Genomic DNA, 25,292 nt, shown 5'->3' with positions numbered 1-25,292 from the left:
GGGGGGGGGGGGGGGGGGGGGGGGTGCGGGGGGGGGTTGAAGGGGAAAGGAGGAGCATGAATCATGTAACCATGTTAAAATGAAAATTAATAAATGTTAAAAAAATAAAGATGAATTATCAAAAATGAAAAAAAAAAAAAAGGAGAAGGTCCTCAGTCAGCTGGGGGCTTCTGGTGAAGAGGGCGGCTGGTGAAGGAGGTCTTCTAGCTCTTCTGGTCCATGGAGGTGGTGAGTTTAAAGACTGATTGAATCTTCCTGAACTTCTCTTAAGGAAATTCCTTAATAGACTCTGTGTCTGACTCTCTGCTAAAGGTTAATTAGATCTACCTGGATTTATTAGAGGATCATAGTAATTTACCTACTGTGTTAGAGTCTTATTTTCCTTATTTCCTCTCTCTCTTCTCAATTGTAAATAAACTTCCATAAAGTTGAAAAAAAAAAAAAAGAAAATTTACTTGGAATAAACAGGTTGGTAACAACAAAGAATACAGAGATGCTCAATTCTTATCTAATTTTTGTTTCCTCTGCAAAGGAGAATGACCTTGACACTGGGGGAACAAAAACAGAAAAAAAAATGACAAAGAAAGAGTTGTTACCCAAGGGACGTGTGAGAGCATCACACTTCCCTTGATGAATCCAAGTTAATGAATGACTTCTTTAGGTCCTGAAAGAACTGGTAATGTGATTACTGAGCTATTTCCAGTGATATTTAAAAGATAATGAAAAATTGGAGTACAACAGGCTGGAGAGGTCAAATGTTCCCATCTTCAAATAAATAAAGAAATATGATCCACAAATGACTGGGCAGTGAGTTTGACTTTGATTCTGGCAAAAATTCTAGAATGGATCATTAGGAAGGTGACTGAGGACAATGTAGAAAAAGAAGCAATTATATCAAAGAATCAGCATTGCTTTATCAAGAACAGATTACACCAGACTACTCTCATTTCTTTTGCTAACAGGAATACTAACTAATATGTGAGGAGAATGCTTTGTATATAGATTATTTAAACTTAGGCAAATCTTAAGATAATAATAATTTCTATTATTCTTGAGGAGGAAATATATATTATGTATATAAATAATAATAAAAACAATAATTTCACTTAATTCTTGTGGAGGAAATAGGGAAATATTGATTGGATTATTACACAGTCAGGTAAATTTAGAACTGATTGAATGGTCAGATTCAAGGTGTATTTATTAGCCTTTTTTTTTTAAACCCTTGTACTTCGGTGTATTGTCTCATAGGTGGAAGATTGGTAAGGGTGGGCAATGGGGGTCAAGTGACTTGCCCAGGGTCACACAGCTGGGAAGTGGCTGAGGCCGGGTTTGAACCTAGGACCTCCTGTCTCTAGGCCTGACTCTCACTCCACTGAGCTACCCAGCTGCCCCTCAAGGTGTATTTATTAGTAGAAATTGCAAAAGATCTCCAGTGGAGTACTCTAATGATCTTTACTTAGTCTAATTTTTAGCTCTTTTTTTTAACCCTTACCTTCTGTCCTAGAATCTAAACTAAGTATCAGTTACAAGGCAGAAGAATGGTTAAATGATTTGCCCAAGGTCATACAGCTATAACATGTCTGAGGCCAAGACCTCCCATCTCCAGGATATCTATCCACTGGGTCACCTAACTTCCCTTGCCTTATACTTTTTAATATCTTTAACAGTGACTTGAATAAAAGCATAGATTCCATGCATGCTCATCAGATTTGCTAATGACACAAAGTAAAGAGGGATAGCTAACACACTGGATGACACAGTCAAGATCCAAAAGTATCTGAACAGGCTAGATCATGGGGATAAATCAAATAAAATGCAATTCAAAAGGAATGAATATGAAGTATTTACAGACACACACATTAACTTCACTAGTATAAAATGAAAAAGGGATATAGTTCTGGGGAAAAAATCAAGATTTCAGTGTATTACAAATTCAAATGAGTTAGCATTATGATTTGGAAGTCAAAGAAAAGAATGCAAGTTTGAACTGTCTTAAGTCATGAATTCTAGGAATAGGGAAGTAATACATCCCATGGTAGCTCATGAAGCAGGGGGTGGCTCAGTGAATAAAGTGCTACCCCTGACATCAGGAAGATCTGAGTTCAATCCAGCCTCAGACACTAAATGTGTCACCCTGGGCAAGTCACTTAAACTCTGTTGTCTCAATCCACTGAAGAAGAAAATGGCATTGTAGTACCTTCACTTAGAAAGTCATATTGTTTGTTTGTTTGTTTGTTTGTTTTTTAAAACCTTACCTTCCATTTTGGAGTCAATACTGTGTATTGGCTCCAAGGCAGAAGAGTGGTAAGGGTAGGCAACGGGGGTCAAATGACTTGCCCAGGGTCACACAGCTGGGAAGTGTCTGAGGTCAAATTTGAACCGTCTCTAGGCCTGGCTCTCAATCCACTGAACTACCCAGCTGCCCCCAGAAAAGTCATATTGTATGGTGCACAGGGTCACAAAGAGTTGGACGTGACTGAAAACAACAAAAATCCCACAGTACCCTTCCCTCATCAGAGTAAGTACTGTGTTTAGTTCTGAACGCCAGAGTTTAAGAAGGACATTGATAAACTGGGAAGTGTTCCAAAGAAGTCAAATGTGATGGTGAAGGAATTTGATTTCATTGAAAAAATTGGGCATATATTAAGACATATAAAACTCAGGGGCCATTGGGAGAAGGACATGAGAATTGAGTTTAAGTATTTGAATAGCTGTCATATGAAGGAGAGGTTAGATTTGTTTTATGCAACCCTGAACAAAAAGCAATAATTTAAGGGTGCAAAATTATAAATTTAAGTTTAGTGTCAGGAAAAAACACCAGGAATAATTATCTACTTTTTAATTTTGCTTAGATCCAGTCCTAAAACAACTATGGTTGTTCTCAACATACTCAAAAATGTTTGGTAAATAGTATATTTCTAGGCAGAATTAAACCAAGAAATTTATGTATAATAGATTATTATCTTTTTTTGTCTAGAGCAGTGGTTCCCAAACTTTTTTGGCCTACTGCCCCCTTTCCAGAAAAAAATATTACTTAGCCCCCCTGGAAATGAATTTTTTTAAATTTTAATAGCAATTAATAGGAAAAATAAATGCACCTGTGGTCATCACCGCTCCCTTGGACTGCTGCAGCACCAACCAGGGGACAGTGGCGCCCACTTTGGGAATCACTGGTCTAGAGGTTACTGAAATTCTTTTGTTTTGTTTTATTTTACCTGATTCATCGGTTGTTTTTCCTTCTAGTTGTAGGAATACTTCATTCAAAGTTGTCACAGATATACCATAGTTCACAATTCCTTGGTCAGAACAATTATCCAGATCACTGTAAAGGTCTAAAGAAAATAAATAAATAAAATAAAGATTAAGAAGATAAAATAAACTTGTCTAATAATAAATATTATACTTTTTAAAAAGATGTAGCAGGGGGCAGCTGGGTAGCTCAGTGGATTGAGAGCCAGGCCTAGAGACAGGAGGTCCTAGGTTCAAATCTGGCCTCAGACACTTCCCAGCTGTGTGACCCTGGGCAAGTCACTTAACCCCTATTGCCTAACCCTTACCACTCTTCTGCCTTGGAGCCAATACACAGTATTGACTCCAAGATGAAAGGTAAGGGTTTAAAAAAATGCATTTAAACAGAATCTAAAAAAGATTTAAGAAACAATTTATTCAAATGGGAAAGTGCTTAGTATGATACATCTGAACAGAAATCGACAATAACGTAGATAACATAGGTGATTTAAAGAGCAAAACTACATCCTATGAAAAATTTGTTTTGGATGAGTTCTTTCACATGTTTAGATCATCACAAATATTTTTTCAAATTATCCTATGCTACATCTTTTTTTTTTTTAATTTTTTAAACCCTTAACTTCTGTGTATTGACTTATAGGTGGAAGATTGGCAAGGGTAGGCAATGGGGGTCAAGTGACTTGCCCAGGGTCACACAGCTGGGAAGTGTCTGAGGCCAGATTTGAACCTAGGACCTCCTGTCTCTAGGCCTGTCTCTCAATCCACTGAGCCACCCAGCTGCCCCCTGTTTAAATGTATTTTAAAGGTTAAATACTAGTATATTTTATCAGTCCAAATCATGGTCAGCTATTTGGAACTTTCCCTTAATTGTTTTCAGGAAGGAATTCTATATTAAGAAAGAGGGGCCATCATTTGGGTGTCCGCTGGTAAATGTCTGTTTCTTAAAAAAAAGTATAAAAATTAATTTTAAAAATGAAATCTTGATAATTGTCAAGAATTATCTAAGAATAAGTTTAAATAAGAGAAAACTTTTCTGAAGAAGAGATATTAAGCTTGTTTAATAACAGTTGGTGGACAATTATGAAAAAACAAATTAGAAGCAACTTAAGAGGAAAAGAACACGAGTCATCATGTGGAGAAAAAATCTCTAGTATAGATAAGGACAGTCAAGAAGAAAGCATTCAGTGTATATGGGACTAGGATCATTCTTTTTCTTTCTCCTTCCCTGAACAGAAATTTAAGGAAGATAATCTAAAACCTTTCCTAGAATTGATGTGAAATAATCTCATATAAAGACATTTTAAAATCTTGTAGAGATATATTACTCTCAGTTAACAGTAAATTAAATAATGTGTTTAATTTAAGAATCTTTTATAATGATTGGGATTCTGACAATTGGGTGAAAAAATGTTAAATTACCTTTAAGGTAATGTAAGGGAAAGGATTAAGATTTTTTTATGAATAAAATTGACTTCATTTTACTGATATTTATTTTATATTAATGACAAAAATGAGCATAAATTTAGGATATTATTGTATTTTTGTGTTGGTAACTTTTAAATTTTACTCTAAATTTTCTTTCACATTTTAATTTTTGCTAATTAATGATTAGCTGATATTTGTGCTTTGTTTCTAATAAAGAGTTCTTTGTTCAAAGATAACAAAATGAGGAAGTATATAAATGTTGTCTCAATTGATCAGGTGCACAGAAGTTCTTCAAACTTAGGGTGGCATCCTGCATATAGTGGATTTCAGTTTTAATTCTGCTTCTGTCACTTATTAGCTAGGTGGTCTTAAGCAAGCCACTTAAACTCCATTGGTTTCTAATCACTCCCTAGGTCTTATCTACTAAGGGAAGGATGAGATGTTGTCTGTGATGGTGCAGAGAGTCACCTCATCAAGAGCTCCCCACATTGTTGAAATTATTTCTTCACATATTCATATAAACATATCTAAAAGAAATTTGGGCCATGGATAACATTGTCCACGTACCACTTCTCATCTAGTACTAGATTGTCTTAATTATAGGCATAGTAGTGCTAATACATAATCAGTTCCATTTTTCTTGTGACTCCAAACCTATAAAATGACAGCAATTATCAAATTCATATTAACAATATTTTCTAATTTTCATTCTCATATCCATGGAATAAATTACCTGGAAATTTACTAGTCCTTTCCAAAGGTAATGTATACACAAGTTTTTCTTCACTCTCTGCTGCTAATCTGGCATCAGGGATATGGTGTTTGACAAGTGATGTTATTTTTTCTGGATCACATATCTCATTTCTATGCAAACTGGTGTTGGGGAAAAAAGAATTTAAACATATATGTCATTGGAAGTTTTATTCAATTAACAAGAGGCAGTTATTGAACACATTAAAATTTAGTGTTAATTAATTGAATTGAATGTACAGTATAATTTTTTACAACATAATATTTTACAAAGTGTTTCTAACTATAAAGAAAGTAGAAAACATGATTTTTGCCGGAAAAAAAGCCTATATTGCATTGGTAGAAACACAATGTCCACACACTTCTATAGATTTGTCACCCACTACCCTCTGAGACTATGCAGAAAAAAATCTAGTTTTTATTCCATTGTATAAAGCTTCAAATATTTGAAGACCACTATTGTTTTCCCCCTTCGTTTTTCTCTTCTGCTTAAACATTCTTAATTCAACTAATCTTCATATGATGTATTCTTCTTCATCTTAATCTCTATTCTCTGGACACTTTATAGCTTATCAATGTCACTCCTAACACGTGGCACCCTAAAATGAGCAAAATATTCCAGATGGAGTCTGACTAGCACAGGAAAATTGAAACAATTATTTCTTATCAGGAATGCTGACCCAATCTCAAAGTGATATAAGAATTACATTTTTATATTTTCATCCTCCTGCACTTCAGCTCTGTATAAGCTTCTGTACCATATCTATCACTTCCAAGAAAAATATGTAAAAGACTTTATAAAAAGCTTTGCTAAAATCTAGGTGTCTACTGCATTCCTTTCACCTAGTAATAATGTCAAAAAAAAAAAAGAAACCCATCCTGAAATATTGCCTGCCATTTATGATCACTGACCATCTCTTGAATAATATTTTCTAGATTTTTTTCAAGAACTAAAGTAAATTTCAATGGTCTATAAATCTTATCCTCTATTTTTTCTTCTTAAAAAAATGGAACATTTAATCTTCTCCAAGACTACAATTTTCTATTTCCCTTTCCCATTCTCCAGAATCTTTCAAAAGACACTGACGAGTTGAGAAAAATAATACATTTATATATTTTTTTCAACATAATGTAGGTATTCTTTAATTATTTACAAGTTTTTCTTAGAGGCATCTCTTTAGTGAAGTGGATAGAATGCTGGATTCGGAGTCAGAAAAAAACTGAGTTCAAATCCTGCCTCAAACACTTACAGTTATATAATCCTGGATAAAAGTCATTGAAAAGCTCTTTACTTTAGTTTCCTTATTTGTAAAATGATAATAATTGCATCTCTTGAAAATATGAAACTAGCTATTATTAATGTCATTTTAAATATTGATTCCCTAGTTTCATTCTGTCCTTTTAAATCTGAGTCATTCTTCTTGACAGAGAAAATAGAAGAAAAGAATTGAGCAGCTTTGCCTAGAATGCCCATGCAGCCCTCTTAGAACGCTTAAAAAAACATCAATGCTGATTCATCACAGTTAGAAAATTAAACAACCAGGATTGGGGCCAAGGTCTTTAACAGCACAGGTCTTAAAGAAAGGAGCCTGGAATCCAGCTAGGGCTAGTCCTGACACCCCAGAAGTTACTTAGGAAAATAACCAATGCTAGTGAAAACTAAATCACCCAGTGCAGGAAGAAACTGAGACAACTTTATGATCAAGTCCAAAATAAACAGACCATTGAAACCCGAGACAGAAGATAAGCAGGAGAATATAAGGAGGGGCAAAAAGACTAAATGCACCAAATGTTTCAAAAGGAAGAAAATTACATTTAAAAAATAGAATACAGACAAATGAACAGAGAAGATACTAAAGTTGGAAGAAGAGGACCAAAATATCAAAAAATTATAAACTTCTCTAAAGGTATTTCAACAAAGGAAATTGAGCAATATCTAATGAAGCACAGAAACAGAACCCTATTGATTTCCAAAAGATCATGGAAATATAGTCAGATATTTCAGAATGAAAAGAGAAATTAAAATCTTTTGAGAAGCTTGAAGGGAGCAAATCAAGGGATTTATGGCCTGAACAGTAAAAATAATTAGAAAAATAAAGAAACCCAAATTCACAAGGGCAACTCTTTTCAAAGAAGTATACAAAAAGAACAATGGATTGAGAAATGCAAAAGTTTAAATCATGTTAAAAAGTACACATGATTTCTATGCAAGCAAAAATAGTTAATCTAGAAGACAAGATTTGTAAAGATAACTTAAGCAGCAAAGACCTCCCAGAAAAAACATTACAAGTCAGAAATCTTAAAATGAAAGAAATAATATGAGAAAAACAATTAGAATTTCTTAATATAGAAAACAAAGCACATTTGAAAGAATCCACAGATTGCCTCTAGAAAAAGAAAAAAAAGAAAAAAACACATGCTCTAAACTCTAAGGCATAAGGTGGTTAAATTTAACACTTCTGATGAAAAGCAACAACTTCTGCAAATGATCAGTAGAAAGACATTCAAGTATAAAGGAAAGCAAATTTCATTATCACAAAACTATCCTGCACCCACAACAAACTATTTTGTTTGTCCTTCATTTTAAAGAAGACCAATGACATCGGAGGGTGATGTCATGATTTGTGAGTGGATTGGATTTAAGTGAGACAAAATTGAACAAAGTCATCAGCTTCTTTATTTCTTACAGAATCATCAAAGTCCAGTAGCAAGAAAAAAGTCAGGACAACTGGTTATAGCCTGAGATGCAGTGGTTGACCTTGGTGTCTTTGGTGTTTCACCAAGTACTAAGTGCTCTGCAATGGCCACTTCAGCCATCATCACGGCCATTGGAACTTATTGTTCTCATCTGCCCATAGAACCAGGAAAAGTCTTCACACATTTGGGTTAGACATCCTCTAATTCACTGATGGGTTTGAGGTCTGTCAATTGCCCTTAACTTGGTTTAGCCTGTGTGCCAGGGGGCTTTTACCAAGGTGTGGCTGCTGTGCATACTACAACTTCTTAATGTAGACACCAAAAGTGGATGAGCAGTCCTCCCTGAACACCCCACACACTGGCAACTATAAAAAGGAAAAGAATGATATATTCCAAAAGGCAAAGAAACTCCAGATGAAACAGCCAGATGACATCCTGAAATTATGAGTTGTTTTTTAATGGTCCTTTGATAAAAGAGAAGTAGTTGAAGCATTCTTCTTTTTTTTTTTTAAAAAGTCCATCAAAAGACTGCATTATATTTGAGCCCACACTTCCCATTAGTATTCTACCTTAAGTGATATCCAATCCCCCATTTCCTCTTCAGAAACAGTGAGGATCCTGCACACTTCAACCTCCCATTGGATATAAACACTTTCCGATCTGAACAAAAAGAAGTAAATGGGATCTAGGTTAGAGGGTTCTCTCATTTCCTGGGTTAGCCTAAAAGTAACGCGCAAATCCAAAAATAATAGTCCCTTTACATTTAACATATTGATTATATTTTAAAGTTTAAAACATAGAATAGAATCTGAAATGTTTATGGGAAAACATGCTAAACCTGGGCATGTCGTTCTAACCTTTTGTGTTATGCAACAGTTTTTGAGAAAAAAATTCAATGAGGCCATGTTCTCTTCTTTGGATACTTGCAAAATGTCTTCATTTCTCAACTGAATATGCCTTGGTATTATCTAGATGTCTCAATTTGATTGCTTTCCAATTGGAATTCAGATCTCACTAGTAGTCAAAAATTCTATGATAACTGAAGATACATAGAGGATCAGAAGCAAGACTCTCTTGTTCCATTCCACTTTGGTTATCAGTATAGACAGAGGCTTAGCTAATACCTGTCATTCCTTGACTATGATAGTGAAAGGAAAGCTATACTTGCCAGCAAGGAGATCAGCCTCATCCATGAACTGGGTACTGAAGAGGATCACACGATCTGATTTCCGCTCCTTAAGAAGGTTCCATACTTGATGCCTTGAAAAAGGATCTAGTCCAGCAGTTGGTTCATCTAACAGCAATACCTGAAAAGGAAGAAAACATGTGAAAGGATCTTCAGGTAAACAGTTAAATTGAATCTCACATAACAGCTGTTAAGCTGCAATAACATTGTGCAAGCTTCTGTGTTTTCCATTCCAGATACAAGTTCTTTCAGAAAATAATCCTTAAAATATATTTTTTTAAAACTTCATATTAGTCCTCTGATATTTACCAGCTGGGAGTGGTGGGGAAAGGTGCTGAGAGCTTAACAACAATGCATTGAATTTCAGTATATATATATATATACATATATATATACATTTGTTTATTTCTAATCATAAAAAAGATCATGAATTATTAATAATAGTTTCAAGTATGTCAGTCTCAATCATTTTTAAGTCTGTTAACACTTACCTGAGGATCTCCTAAAATGGCAATCCCAAAGGATAACTTTCTTTTTTGTCCACCACTTAAATTTATTGCAATGATATCTTGAATATTTTTCATTTCCAGTTGTTTTAAAATTCGCTGTACCTACCCAAGAGAGGATATTAGATAAAAAAACCCAAAATGCTTTAGGTGAACCACTTTCTATTTACTATTCATTATATAAAGAGGACTTCCTTCTCTAAATTTTGTACATTTAATAGTTTCTAAATAATAGACTAGAAATAGGTCATGGATAAGGAGCCACCCAGCCAATTTTCTTATCCTCCTCTACCTCTTGCTCCACCTTCTGTGGACGAATCCCTTTAATTTTAGCAAATAGCCTGAGATTTTCTCTTGCAGTAAGAAAGTCAAGTTGAACATTGCATTGTGGACAAACACCAATGATCTTCCTTATTTTTTCCAAATCATTTATTTCAGAGAGTTTATTATTATAGATGGTGGCTGAACCTAAAACAGAATTTAAAACAAGTTAATATCTAGATGGCAATAAAGTTTAGATCATGATCAAGTGAAATGCTGCATCATTTTCCAAGATATATTAAATAATGAATATTATTTAAAAATCAGTGTTTTAAAGAAGAATTATTTTAAAAACACTGATAATTATAACATTGATAATGCAAGATCATACTTATACAAATGTTCATTTTCACAGAAATACCCACTGGCTAAGAATAGTTATCCTCATGGAATTATTAAATTAAAAAAACACATTTTTTCTGATTGAAAATTGCATAAGTCGAGAAAAATACAGTTTAGAGAAATTTCTAATACATTCGCAGAAGCATCTACTGAATGCTATCTACTGATTCCTGAATGAGCTCTCAATTACCGATTGATCTGCCTTTATGAAATGATTCTCTCACCTTCTGTTGGAACTGATAGTCCACTAAGAATATTTAACAGGCTTGATTTTCCAGCTCCACTGTGGCCAAGTATTGCAGTGATCTGGCCTTCATAGATATCAAGAAGCAAACCTTCAATTAACAAAAGAAGAATCTACCTTTAATCTGAGATGTTAGAATTAGGCATAGAAATTATGTGACTTCCATTCCAGTAGGCATGACTTGGGCATGAAGGGTAGGGGAGAAGGGACAATGTATGAAGGAGAAAAAAGATAAAGCAATTTGGAACAGAACAAACTAAACTGACCCTGCATTTATCTGATATTGTCATTTTAAAAAATGCTAGAATAAGGTATCCCAAGAAGTATGCATGGACCTGAACTCATATCCTCTGGGGCCTTTCTGTGGATCCATGTACTCAGCACTGAAGGACTTTGGGATAGCATTGCAATCCCTTGGCCCCCTGAAATTCCAAATGGGGGATAGGAGACTGACAATAAGAAATGACCACTAAGTCAGAAAGAGCCATTCACTCTGTAGATTTTCATAGGAGACAATTTCCTTTTTCAATCTTTTTCCATGCTACTAAATATAGAAGGCTTGGAGTTCTTTCAGATTTTCTCTGAATTAGGAGGTCTCTCCCTGGAAGCCATAACAACATGGCTGTGATAAAAGTTTGTTGGTTTTTTGTTTGTTTGTTTGTTTTTGCTGACTCTTTAACCCATAAATGCCTCTTCTTATTTTGTTTCTTTTCCTTGAACATAAGTGACCAAATAGTGATCCTGAGATGGACTTTCTAACGCTGGAGGTAACCTTATGAGTTTAAGAGGTTGGATGCTCCTAGGTCCCACAGTCAGAGCTGATTGGCAGTTAAATCTACATTCTTCATGGAAAAGAAGATAACCACTGACAAGAGTAAGCATTAAAGTCCTGCTCTTGCTTGCCAGAAGGTATAAACCTTGAAGGTGTTTGGACAACGTAGAACCAAGGTGAAAATGAAATGACCCTTTAGCAATCTCTCAAAATGTTTCATGTCTTAATATTGAAGGAAGAAATTATAGACAAAAAAGATCTGCATTCAAATATACCTCTAGCTATGTGACCTTGGGCAAATCACTATATTTCTATCTGCTGCAGTTTCCTTATCATTAAATGTGGATAATAATAATATCTACCTTCCAGGGTTGTTGGGAGGATATAAAGAGATAATATATATAAAGGATTTCTCAAACATTAAAGCACTATTGAAATGCCAGTTATTATTATGATTATAATAATAATAATCCGTAAACCAAATCCATATTTTAAATTATGTTCTCCAGGGCTCTGGTGTAGAGGTATAAATAACCAGAATCTAGGTGTAAAGACACCAAAATGATAAAAAGATTCTTACCCCTGTCTTCAGAGGTCAGGTTCCTTTAACATTGAACCCAATTCCTATTCTGTGTTCTGGAATTCCTAACTCTCTTCAAGGTTAAACCAAAAGGTAGTATTACCTGATAAACAAGACTTTTTTCTGTTCCCACCAGTTTTTAAATGCTTTCTCTGTCATTGAAAATGACTACTGACTCATACTTTTGTATATATTATACATTTATTTATGTGCATGTTGTTTTCTTTAGAATATAAATTCCCTGAAATTCATTAAGATGGGAATATTGTTGTTTTAGTCTTTGTGTCCCTAGTTCAATGTATTGCATATAGCAGGAGATTCCATAAATGCGCAGTCAATACAAGTCTAGACATGGAGTCAGGAAGTCACTTAGTAGCTGTGTGACCCTGAGGAAGTCATTTGACCTCTGTTTACCTCCATTTCCTCATCTATAATTATAATAATAGTACCTACTTTCCAATGTTGGAAAGATCAAATGAGATAATACTTGTAAATTCTTAGCCTGATAAAAATAAATATTCCTATATAAAGCACTGATTAGAAGTTTGTTAGTATTTTAATATATAATAAAATTATATCTATTTATCATATATTATGTAAATTATAGCTCTATTGGTAGAATTCCATGCAATAATAATGATAATTAATATTTATATAACACTTTGAGGTTTACAAAGTACTTTGCACATGTCATTTCATTTGATCACCACAGCAATCCTAATAGGTAGATGGTATTATTACCCCTTTTTTCCATATGAAGAAACTGAGGTGAATAGAAGTTAGATAACTTATCTACAGAGCTAATAAGTGGCAGGCGGGATGCATCGAAGCCCTGCTCTTCCTTGCCAGAAGATATAAACCCAAAAGGTTTTTTTTAAGTCTTAATGAATCTGAGACCTGTACACTATACACTGTAACAGTGATGGTGAACCTTTTAGAAACTGAGTCCCAAATTGCAACTGTTACACCACATGTGAGCCACCCCTTATCACAGATGGGAGTAGAGGGAGGAAACACTCCCATTGGGCAGCTGAGCAGAGAGGCAGGTCATGTGAGAAATGTCCTCAGGCACATGGAGAGGGGGAAGGGAGCAGCCCCCACCAACATGTGTGCCATAGGTTCACCAACACAGTGCTATACCATCTAGCTGCCAATAAGAAACTAGAAGGGAGCCAAAAATACTTCAGATAAGCTATGATATGATCCAGAAAGGAAGGGCAATTGGGTAAAAAGATAGCTATGAAGTTACAGAATAGTTTTATGGTTCCATGAAGTTCTAGGAAACCTAAATGGTGTACAGAATTTTATGTCCTACTTAGGTCACCTGTTTCAGAGATAACCATAAAACATTATTCTTCTTCTAACTATGACAAATTGGATAGAATTCATTAAGCTGGGGGATATACTTACATATATATATATGTATACACACATATGTGCATATGCATATATGTGTGTTGGGATGAGGATTTATATTTGTGGTGTCTGCACTATTTCTCAAGAGAAATCAAATCCAAGAAAGCAATCAACTCTCAATATAAAACTATAGATAATGAAATTTTGCTCTTTACCTTTCAAAGCTTCTACTTTTTCAAGCTTCGCTTTAAATTCTTTTCGAATGTTTCTGATTCTGAAAGAAATATGTACAATATTTTATGATCACATATAGATATATATTAGCATAGTTCAGAGTTGGTCTAAGATATAGGCAGAGTGAACAAATTATATTTTTCCCACATGCTGTATTTTAAGGGATTCTTTAGCAAGGTTTGCAAACTCCAAAATAAGCCCTCCCCAAAGCTTATTCAGATTTCTTCCCTGATTTGAAATTTATACCATTGCAGTCATTTTTTTGTGTTAGATACAAGTGTGCCATTTAAAAGTAAAATGTACACATGAAACACTAATTTTTTAATATGCATTATTGATATTTTCTTTATCACCTTCTAGACAATGAACAAACTAATAAATCAAGCTCTGATTTGTAATGACTGAGAATTTCTGAGGTGTAAATGCTTATGCAGAAAATAAAACAATTGGTTCACTAAAGTCTGTTCCAGTTGGCTCCAACATAATGGTAAAAAACTAGCCAAACCTAGGAATGAAATCATCTTGACCTTAAATGTTCTTGACTAATTAGGGCAATCAATTCTCTTGGAGGTGAGGGCTCATCCTTATCCATCTAGAAATTACCACTGTTTACATATGAAGATATAACCTTTGGAATTCTTTCAGGGAATATGTTTCCCCATGGATTCCCCATAATCTCAGACTTTGTTCTAATTAGAGTCCTTATTTTTAGTTACCAGTCACTTTCTAGGACTGAAAAATACAAATCCTGCTAAAAACGTTTTGGAGTTCAATGACTTATAAATTTAGAGCTGGTAGGGGCCTCATAGATCATTTAATCCAAATGAGCTCACATATTTACTACTTGTCAGGCAAAGTAGGATTGTTATATTCACTTTAAAATCACTTTTTAAGGTTCAAAAAGTAACTCTCTAATTCTAGTGTTTCATAATTTAGCAAGCATGTATGCATTCATCTTACCCATCATTGATATTTCAAAATATGCATGATTTTTTCAAATTGTCTACTCTCTCCATAAACTTAAATTAAAACACCTCCATGCTTTTCATTAATTACTCAGGCCAAAATATTTTGTCATACAATGACTAAATTTCTTGTAGTAAGCCTTTTGTCACTTTGCAAGGCTGACCATCAAATCATTTAAAAATGCAATCACTTCTAGTTTACTTCATGGAAGCCTTTCTAACTTGGTAAGATTTGCCAGTCTTTTCCTTTGCTGGAATAGTCTTTAAAATCCAAAATCCCCTCCACAGTGAAATGAGATGCCAGAGCAGGAATTTAGTTAAAAGTATCTTCTATACCCTTCATGTCTGATATGTCTTTAATCACCCTTCATCTTTCTAAACTGAAGAATCCTAATTTGATGGTTTTCTATCCTCATATGAAAGTTACTTCTTCTTCTTGATCATTTTAATTACTTTTCTCCTGGTCTTTTCTAATTCTGCTATATGTTTATTGACAGGTATTCTACAATTTGAACAACTGTACCTTAATTTATGCAAGAGATGTTCCTCAACACATTTATATTTGCAGAACATTTTTAAACCTAAATGTCCATTATACTTACTGACTTGGTATTTGAGAATGCCAAATAAAAAGAATGGTTTATGATATGCATAAATCATATCCTAATACTTCCTTTGTCTAAATCTCCATTTCTTGCATCTGAAATTTCTTTGTAAAAGTTTATCTGTACAAGTATAAGGTAAAGTTTTGTTTAATAGTTCTTCAAACAATGCCAGGAATCTTGGCCACAGCAATATATCCTCTGGATGCTCTCAGTTGAATCATCAGTGACTTCTAGATGGTCTTCTTAGCTCAGAAAATATTAGCTTAAAATACAATTTATATTATTTTTCTCTAAAAGTAATACCTTATATTTGTCTACATTAAAGCTCATCTTACCCTTTTAAATCATTAAACACTTAAATCATTTACAAATTATTGTAAATTATCTCCATTGGTATAGTATTTCATTCCTTAAAATAGCTTAATATTATTAACAAACATGTAATGCTCACTGGGAATTTTCACTTCCACATCATTTATAAAAATGTTAAAGGAAGTTGTTACCAGAGCCAATTTCATAGAACTCTACTGGTTGTACTTCATCCAGAAAGGGGACTATTAACCTCAATTCTCTATACCTATTTCTATGCCAGTTTTGTATATAACAAGTGGTTATATACAAATGGTCCCTACCCCCAATCAGCTTACAATTATACCCATGAGAGGATATAAGATAAAAATACATTTTTTGTCCTAAATTCTTACATTCCATTTGGTATTATATAAATGACAGGTACACTAGTTCACATTAGGAAGAGATTAATGTGGGCTTCAATAGTCCTGGAGGGCTTCAAAGAAGAGATGAAACATAAATTCATCTTTTATATATTTGAAAAAACTTGGACCCCAGGAAATGTGGGGCTTTTTCTTTGTTCTTCCCTCTATTTTCCATTTATCCTTTCTCTGGTCTGCTTTTGAACCTTTCCTAATCATTCTCCCCACATTATGTTGTTGTGGCTATTGTAATTAGTTTTACAGCCCAATGTAGCTATATCATTGTCTCTCTATATACAGAGATTTCTTTAGTGTATCTTTGGTGTAAAGCTCATATTCAATCACTCACTTCTCAGAGTAAAGAATGGAGAAGACAGTAAAAGGAGAGTAATCAATAGAGATGCGAAGGAAGGATGAGTTATGAACTGGGGGATGCAAGAAACACAAGGTGAAGAAACACTTTCCTCATAAGTTATATGTCCAAAGGAATCTCATAGTTTCAGAAAGAATATTACGGTAGAAGTAGCCCTGGTTTTTATTTTTCTCTGTTCCCAGAAATAATGACAGATAAATATTGAGAGGACACTTAACAGTGCTGAAAAGAACCTGGCCAGGCTCATAGGCTTAGAAACATTAATTTGGTCCTCAAGAAACTAAAAACCTATCTTAATTTGAGAAGATGATATGATCAATATCATACAATCCCTTAAACACTGATCAGAAGGATCCCATACCTTTTTTGTCATAGTGAATGAAAGGAGCATTCTGGCTTCCCCAGATTTTGTTTCATAATCTGGAGAAAAGGGATAATAATAACTCAAAAGAACTTATTTGAGTTACTTGAGTTACACAAAAGCATTAAATAGTATGTTAAAAAGAATAAACATTTTAATTTTTAAAAAATCAAATAAAATGATGTACAATAATATATAAAATAAAAATATACAACCATAATATTCCCTTCAAATTTAGGCTGACCCTCTATTTCTCAGTGTCCTCTCTTACATATCCCTCTCAAGAAAGAAATAAAAAGGAGAAATTGGAAGGGAAGAAAATAGAGGAAAAAGTTAGTTTAGACAAAGAAATGGGAAGAGTAAAAAATTTTTTTAAAAACAAAGAGAGGAAGCAGAAGATCCAAGGTAAAAGGCAGAAACTGAACAGAAAGAAAATCAAACATAGGCTTGAGAAATGTAAAATTGTGTTTGGAGATATTACACAACTGTTATAAATTTAAATCTTGAAACATAAATTTAGGATAGAAGTTTTCCTTTCAAATAGAGGTGGAAGAAGACCAAGTATGATGCCAGAGGTTTAATATGGAGGGAATGTAAAATGTATAGTGTGGATATTTCAATATTTCACTAAAGTTAACTATTTGTAGTACTCTGATTAGTTTATTAGCCTGTGGCATTAATTTGTTTCCTTTAAAAATCGGTTACCTGATGGCTTCTTTTCCATGGAATTCTGGTGATATTGGTTCAAAAAAGTCAGAGTAATACTCGGGATTGATTTCATTCTCCAGAACCTCATGAACAACCTTTTGCTTTTGGAACCAAAATGAAGACTTAAGGAAAAACAAGGGAGATTCTCGACGTCCATATTCATCTGATAAGGACAGAATTATATATTGGATTTATCAGACCAGACCACACTAAGTAAAGCAGCCTATCCTAAGATGGCACATCTCACAACAAGGATATTAAAAAATATTTTCTTCTGATCCTATATATCTCCTTAGGGTAACTGGTGTAAAGTGTTCTTGAAAAAAAATCACTTCTCAAGTAGGGGGAAGGAGGGATGGGAAAATTAGATCAATACGATATTAAAATTTAATATAAATATGCTGATAAGAAGCAACAAATAGTTCTTAATATACTTATAAAAATGGAATTGCCCCAATAAGAATGTACATTAAACATTAATAATTTTCTTCCCCTTAAGATTTTCAGATATTCTCAAGAGAGTTGTAAAATTCAAATTTAAAATCACACTTACTGGAAGAAAATGAAAAGAGAAGCAAGTATAGGAAATATATTTAGAATTTGTCATTGAAGGTAGAGCAAATGTTAGCAAAATCAGGGACAAAGTGCTAAGATTGGGAGAAAACATTTTTAATTTATATTGAAAATGTAAAAGTGATAAAGGAAGAAAATAGCAAAATCTGGATATTAAAACTGGATGTGGCTTCAAAGACAACCTGACTTTTTTATTGAAGAAACTAAGGTCAAATGTAAAAAGAATTAGGCAATGAAAATAAAAGAAACTGGAAAAAAGCAACATCTGAGGAAATTGAAAGTTGTTTAGAAAATAGTTAAAACTAATCAAGATACTTCTGGCACTAGTGTTCTTGTGCAGTCATTATATATGGTCCCTGCAAAAAGGATGCCCTATTGTATTGATGTTTGTTTTATGGCACCATAGAAAACACCTAGAAGGCATCCTCCAGGAACTGAGAAGACTCCCTTTGGAGGATCTGAGGGCAAGAATCTTGAAGGATGAGAAGTTACTGCTTCCAGCCAATGGAAAGAATAAGCACATCACTGAAGTTAATGATCTAGCAAAGTATAGTAGGTTAATTAAGGGAGTTTCTGTTTTGTTTTGTGTTTTTTGTTTTTTTGTTTATGAATTCAACTTAATCTGTTTACAGGGCATTGGGTCTTTTTTTTTTTTTTTTTTTTTTTTTTTTTGGAACATTTGGCTTTCATCTCCCCGCTCAGGGCTTGGATGGGATATGCTGTTGGAAACACGTTGAGGACAAAAGAGAATTCCTGATGTCTCCAGAACTAGGGCTGCCTGGACATCCTTTTACTTTGGCTTAATAAACGAGTAGTCACCAGTGACTCTTTAAGTTGCTTTACCTTTCAACTTCTTTTCTAAAGAGCAGTTAGAGGGAAGATGCCTTAGCTCACCTTTACCACCTCACTAGAACTAGTTAAAAGATTAATAGAGGCAAAATCTCACTTTCTGGAAGAAGTCTTTTCAAATTCCCCTTTATGCCAGTGTCTTCCCTCAGAGATTATTTACAATGCATCCTACATAAATCTTATGTGCACATACTTATTTTATGTTGTTGACCCTTTTAAACTCATATCTCTTTAAGAATAGGGACCTTTTTTTAACGTTTCTTTATATCCCCAGTTCTTAGCATACGTTTCTATAGTAGGTGCTTAATAAATATTTGTTGGCTAGACACATTGCCTTGTATTTCTTTCTCTGAATAAATGTTTTATCAACCTTAGAGACTTCAAAAAATTTTTAAAGGAAGGAATGATTTTTCATCTAGGTTTTTTTTTTTATTTCCAGCCAGTACCTAGCCTTTAGTAGGCCCTAAATAATTGCTTGTTGAGTTGAATTGAATTGAATTGACCACTTTGCAAAGAGCCAAAATGATACCCTCCCCCAACTGAATCCTGGGCCGAGCATCTAATGTATGGATACTTAAAAATTTTAGGCTCCAAAAATTTCAACTTGTCTTTTCTAAAAGCAGAGTACCTTGTCACTTCCCAATCAGCTCAAAAACATTCTACAGCTACTCTGGACCTTCTCTGTTCTCACAGCAGAACTTTGACTCTCATCTCAAATATTCAAGTAGATCCAAGATCTCATCAAAGTGAATAGTTGATGCAGATAATATCCTAGTATGACCTTATATGACTCTTTTCTTCCCATATATTTGCTATAGAGGATCTACCCAATATATTGGAAGATTTCCTCTGTTTCTTTAGATACCAGAAGTTATTAGTATGACACAAGTTTTGTCCACAGTTATTTCTGACTTTCATCATGAAATCAGTTTTTCATATAATTATTGGATAGCTTCTTTTACTTCAGTTCTCCCGTGTAATTGGTTTATAATGCATCACTCTGGTCATATACTGTGAACCTCTTTTTAGCTCTCTAAATGATGCTTATTTTCAATTCTTCAGACTATAGACATACAAACATTGAGTAGCCAGGGAGTGCAGTGGATTGAGTTAAAGACCTGGAGTAAGGAAGATCTGGGTTTAAATCTGGCCTTGGACATTTTAAGTAGTTATGTGACTGAGCAAGTCGCTTAACCTCTGCTTATCTCAATTTTCTACTATGTAAAATCGGGATAATAATAGCATCTACCTCCTAGGATTGTTGTGAGGATCAGATGAGATGATAATTATAAAGGCACTTAGCACAATGCCTAGCATGTAGTAAGTGCTATATGTAAATCATTATTTATTATCATTATGATTATTATTACAACAGTATCAGTAAAATACTGATGATAAAAAGATGGACCTTTGTTCCAGGGAATAATTAAAAATAATTAAACTGGAATAATTAAAAGAACTAAGCAATTTCCTCAAGGTGATCAAACCTACTCTAAATCAAGAAATTCTATCTTGGATGGTAACAACCCATTGCAATGAAAAATAGTTCTTAATATAAAGGAAAATCAAGTTTTCAGAAAATACTTTGAAAGAGAGTGAATTTTTTGAAATTAATTTAAAATAAATTGTAATAACATGCATACTTACTAGGCAAGATTTTGTCAAAATACAACATCAATGCCAAATAGAAAAGAATATCAAAAAGCAATATGGAAAACGTTGCTAGGATTAGATATGAGTCTCCTGTAGGATCAGGAAAGGTAACACCTCTTAAATCATAATCCAGGAGGACAATCTGAAAAGAAAACAAACAAAAAAATAGAGAACAGAATTAAAATGGTCAGTAATAGAAATTATACTTTGATTTTACAATTCATTTCTTTGATTACTTAAAGTGAACTTTTCATTATTAGTGATCCTAATTCACTGAGTCAATGTTCCAAAGAAATAACTTAGGATAAAATAAAACCCCTGAAAAGATTTAAATTAACAGTCCAATGCAAGCTTTTCCAGTGATTACTACAAATATATGAATCACCTATCTTATGCACCTAATCAGGCTTAATTTTCAAATGGTTTATGCAATTAGATTTAAATTGAAATATCATAACTGCATCTATTTGTCTAGTTCATTTTCTATCACTTTGGGATTCTCACAAGTTCCTTGGGGAAACATGGGGTATTTTATATGTAAGTGGAGCTTAAATATGGTTTTAGTCCCCACTCCATTGTGAAACTGGGGATCCCTTTCTAGTGTTCCCTAATCTTTTTTTTTCACATGTCTCATCAGTAAAATAATTCTAAGTAAGTTCCTCCAATATTTATATATTTGTTTACTGTCAATAAAGAGCATATATACTTACTACTAGACTAATAAATGTACATATAAAACACATACAACAGACATATTAAAAGGATAATATAAAGATGAAATTAAAATATTTGATCCTGAAGTCAATAGGAAACCACTGAATTTCACTGAATATAGAGCTAACATGATCATACTTTAGCAGCTCTGGGGAGGATAGTTTACAGGAAAGGCAGAATGAAACAGAGATGCCAATTAGGAATTCATTGCAATAATTTAGGTTATAGGAGATGAGATCCTGTACTAGGATTGTGTTTATATGAGTAGAGAAAAGTGGTTGGATGTGGATGTTGTGGAGTTAAAAACATCAAGATTTGGCAACTGATTAGATGGGTGAAGGCCAAAAATAATGCCATGGTTGTAGTGGTGACTGCAATATTGACACCAAAGTAATCAGAGTGAATAGAAGAAGGGTACTGCCTTCAAAAACAAAAAGGAAGTTTGGAAGATAAGCATGTTGGGATTAGGGTTGGGGAGAAGATAATGAAATATCTGGGTTCCAGACCCCAGTCTTTCTTTGTCTGCTTATCTTGTTTGACTCACTCTGACCTACCTAAAATAAAAAGAGAATAGGCAGGCTTCTTATCCTCTAGTCATCACTCCCCAATCCCAGATGCCAACCCGGAGTTATGCCTGTCACAATCAGGAAGTGATCTCAGGAAAGGGAGCAAGGGTGGAATTTTCCCAAAAGCAATCAGGCAGCTCCTGTGGCTAGCAGTTAGTTTAAATTATGACTATCCCTGAGAGGCCCATACTGAGCTCACAAGAAGAGGGGAAGAGAGGGAGGGAGTTTGTAGAGAGAGGAGGCTGAGTGGGGGAATGAGGGGAGAAGCTGTTTTTTAAACTTTTTTTTTAACTGGAACAGATTAGAAACATTCTCAGAATATTCTACCTGAATGATTTCAAACCCAATCTCTTCATTTCTGGAGAAAGTTTGAAAGTTTTCCTTTTCCAGGGTCCCACCTAGCCACTTGGAAAAAGAGTAACAGTTCTGCTTTTTCTCTCCCTCACAGTTTTATCAATAGCCTCCTTGTATATGGTCTGATTCTGGTGACCCTTTACTCTTCCTTACAGATGGCTCTGCTTTTTTTATTCTTTGCCTATGTCCTTCATGTAACCATCTTTCCTCAATGGCACAGTATCATCCCTTAGGAATTCAAAATATAGTCAAGCTTTCTAAGATCTCTCAGAAGGCTTATAGTAAAGAGATCATAAGAAAGCTAGGAAATGTGTTTGGGCATAAATTTCTAAGAATTCTCAGTGTTTTATATCCTTTGCTCTTGGAGAGATTCACTCAGACTCAGACTTTTCGTGGTTTAGATTTTTTTTAAGTAAGGAAAAGCTTGCAACCAGACTCTGGTTTTTTTCCTACCATGTGGCAAGAAGCAGGACAGGGGAACATTATCCCAGGGATTATAAGCAGGGGAAAGTGAAGAAGGAACGGAAATGAGATCACTTTGTGAGGCTATTCATGAACTTGCTATAAACTGGAAGAGAGAGAGAGGAATAGAGGATCTGAGAACAAAGAAATGGACAACATCTGGAACTGATGCACAGGGCCAAGCAGAGTAAACTGGGAACTACCTGGGGCACTCTCAAAAGCACTGCTTGTCAGGATGAGAACTAGCAGAGTTCCAGGCCACAGTTTCTTTCTCCCCTTGTTGCTTCAGAGCACTGCTAAGTAAACTCCTGCTGGGTTTTTTTTTTTTTTGAAACCCTCTCAATCCGTTTCCTTTCCAATCTCCCCAGACCAGCTGGGAGGAGGAGTAGAAGGGGGAAGAGAAAAATTAATCAAAACTGCAATAATATTGATTCCTGTAAATTGAAGTTTTTTCTCACTGTGTATTTGAGTTTCTTTTGCTTCCTGATTATGTGTTAATAAATCACATAGCCAGGCAATCGAATGTAATGGACTTCTCTACTAGCAGCAACGCAATGATCCAGGACAATTCTGAGGGACTTATGAGAAAGAACACTATCCACATCCAGAGAAAGAACTGTGGAAGAAGAAACACAGAAGAAAAGCAACTACTTCCTCCATGATTCAATGGGGATATGATTGGGGATGTAGACTCTAAACAATCACCCTAGTACAAATATCAATACAATGGAAATAAGTCTTGATCAATGACACATGTAAAACCCAGTGGAATTATGTGTTGGCTACTGTTGGGGGTGGGGTGGGAGAGGTGGGGGGAAGGAGGAGAATGAAAGAACATGAATCATGTAACCATGGGAAAATTCTCTCAATTAATTAATTAAAAATCTAAGAATTTAATTAAATTAAAAACAACAAAATAGCTATAAATAAATAAATAAATAAATCACATAGCCAGGACATAAATTTGTTAAATCCTATGACTGAGGCAGGTATTAGGAAGAGATTTTAATTTTTTAATTTATTTTAAAAGTTTACCTTCTGTTTTAGAATCAATACTGTGTATCAGTTCCAAGGCAAAAGAGTTGTAAGGGCTAGGCAATGGGAGTTAAGTAACTTGCCCAGGGTCACACAGCTGGGAAAGGAAGGGATTAAAAAAAAATAATTTGAGGGGGTATATAATAAACCAAACCAATAGACTTATGTTTAACCCAGGGCCAGATTATGCTTGGCTACCCAAAAGAGTAGAAATGATGAGAACGATGATGAGAACTGAGGGTGAAGAAGAAGGCCTATAAAAATGGCCTCAGCCCCTCTTCCCCCACTTCTTTACCCTCTGTGGATGATAGCTACCCTTTAGTACTAGCACATAAGCCATATATCCCCACCTCAAACTATATCCTGCTCTTGAACCCCAGGCTCATCCTGCTTTTGACTATGTTTTTAACCTTGAGTATGTCTGGTCAGGGTAGCCTCGAATGTCTCAATAACCAGCTACCTTTACTCCCAGCTTTTGGTTTGATCATTGCTCCAGCATACATGTAAAACTGAAATAAACCCTGTTTTTTTTTTAAAAACTCATTCTATGCCTTGGCCTGCTGAGAGATGACTCCAGGCTACAGGCCTGCACATGATAAACTGCTCTTCCCACAGTCCTGGGGTCATTGTCTTTTCCCTGCCCTAACAAGGGCTATGGAGGATGGACAATTCACAACATAAAACATCCCTCTCAACTAGTCAGATATTGACCATTCAAGTGACAGCTTAGTTGTCTGGACTGGCAGACACCAGGAAAACAAGAAGGCGATGCACTCATTTATTAATAAGAGTACCTTTTGGCCCTGCATTAGCAATTCGTATCAGACTATGAGGCATTTAAGTGGCACAGTATATTAAAGTCAAGAAAACAAGTTCAAATCTGGCCTCAAATACTTATTGGTCATGTAAACGTGGGCAAGTCATTTTACCTTTTTTCTGCCTCAGTTGCCTCAGCTGTAAAGTGGGGATCTCAATAGCAACTACTTACTTACTTTACTTTCGTGTAAAAGCCAAAGGAGATATTTACAAAGTACTTAGCACAAAAAACTGACAAACCATAAGGACTTAATAAACTCTTATTCCTTCTCTTTCGATTGCGCGGTTATAGAAGTCTTAGCCCCCACCCCAAAAACTAGACTTTTGGGGACTTATCCATATAAGAAACCAAGCTCTCAGTGGGATGGATATGCTTATTGCACAGTACAAAAAGAGGCAGCAGCTTCTTCTATTACAAAGGCCCTGTTCTGGCACGCAGCTCAATGCTATAAGTTTTGCTAAATACACCATAAAATTTTGAATATCATATTTTCTCAGATAAGAGAAAACATTTTAAATAATTTTGTTTACAATGTAAATTGTATATAGCCAGCATGCATAGTATGGTAGGTATAGCATTCACCAACACACAACCTAGTCCATTATACATATTTACTAATCTCAAAACAGCAGACATAAACAGAACACATAGAGAACTCAACAAAAAATAATGATTTATCTTATTAAAAATAAGACTTGCCTTGATCAATGACATATGTAAAACTCAGTGGAATTTCTCATTGGGGGAGGGAAGAGAAGAGGGAAAGAACATGAATCATATAACCATGGAAAAATATTCTAAATCAATTAATTAAATAAAATTTTTCAATTAAAAAATAAAGACAGGTCTGAGATAAACAAAAACAAAAACAAAAAAAAT

The 25,292-nt window shown here is 34.5% G+C and overlaps 1 protein-coding gene across 1 annotated transcript in view; it reads right to left on the bottom strand.

The window, feature by feature from the left end:
* Window positions 1–25,292, bottom strand: part of LOC123246223 (ATP-binding cassette sub-family A member 10-like) — a 129,161-nt gene that overhangs the window by 80,857 nt on the left and 23,012 nt on the right. The window contains exons 8-18 of the mRNA XM_044675154.1: window positions 20,460–20,607; window positions 17,388–17,553; window positions 13,647–13,705; window positions 10,704–10,814; window positions 10,109–10,284; window positions 9,802–9,921; window positions 9,293–9,431; window positions 8,694–8,784; window positions 5,411–5,550; window positions 3,219–3,335; window positions 1,652–1,715 (exon numbers count right to left, since the gene is read on the bottom strand). Of these exons, the coding sequence (XP_044531089.1) occupies window positions 1,652–1,715; window positions 3,219–3,335; window positions 5,411–5,550; window positions 8,694–8,784; window positions 9,293–9,431; window positions 9,802–9,921; window positions 10,109–10,284; window positions 10,704–10,814; window positions 13,647–13,705; window positions 17,388–17,553; window positions 20,460–20,607 (1,331 nt within the window). The remainder of the gene's footprint in view (window positions 1–1,651; window positions 1,716–3,218; window positions 3,336–5,410; window positions 5,551–8,693; window positions 8,785–9,292; window positions 9,432–9,801; window positions 9,922–10,108; window positions 10,285–10,703; window positions 10,815–13,646; window positions 13,706–17,387; window positions 17,554–20,459; window positions 20,608–25,292) is intronic.

The sequence above is a fragment of the Gracilinanus agilis genome, chromosome 4 (assembly GCF_016433145.1).
Source record: "Gracilinanus agilis isolate LMUSP501 chromosome 4, AgileGrace, whole genome shotgun sequence".
Classification (NCBI taxonomy): Eukaryota; Metazoa; Chordata; class Mammalia; order Didelphimorphia; family Didelphidae; genus Gracilinanus; species Gracilinanus agilis.
The sequence above is the reverse complement of the archived record's forward strand: the minus strand, read 5'-3'. Positions and strand labels throughout refer to the sequence as shown.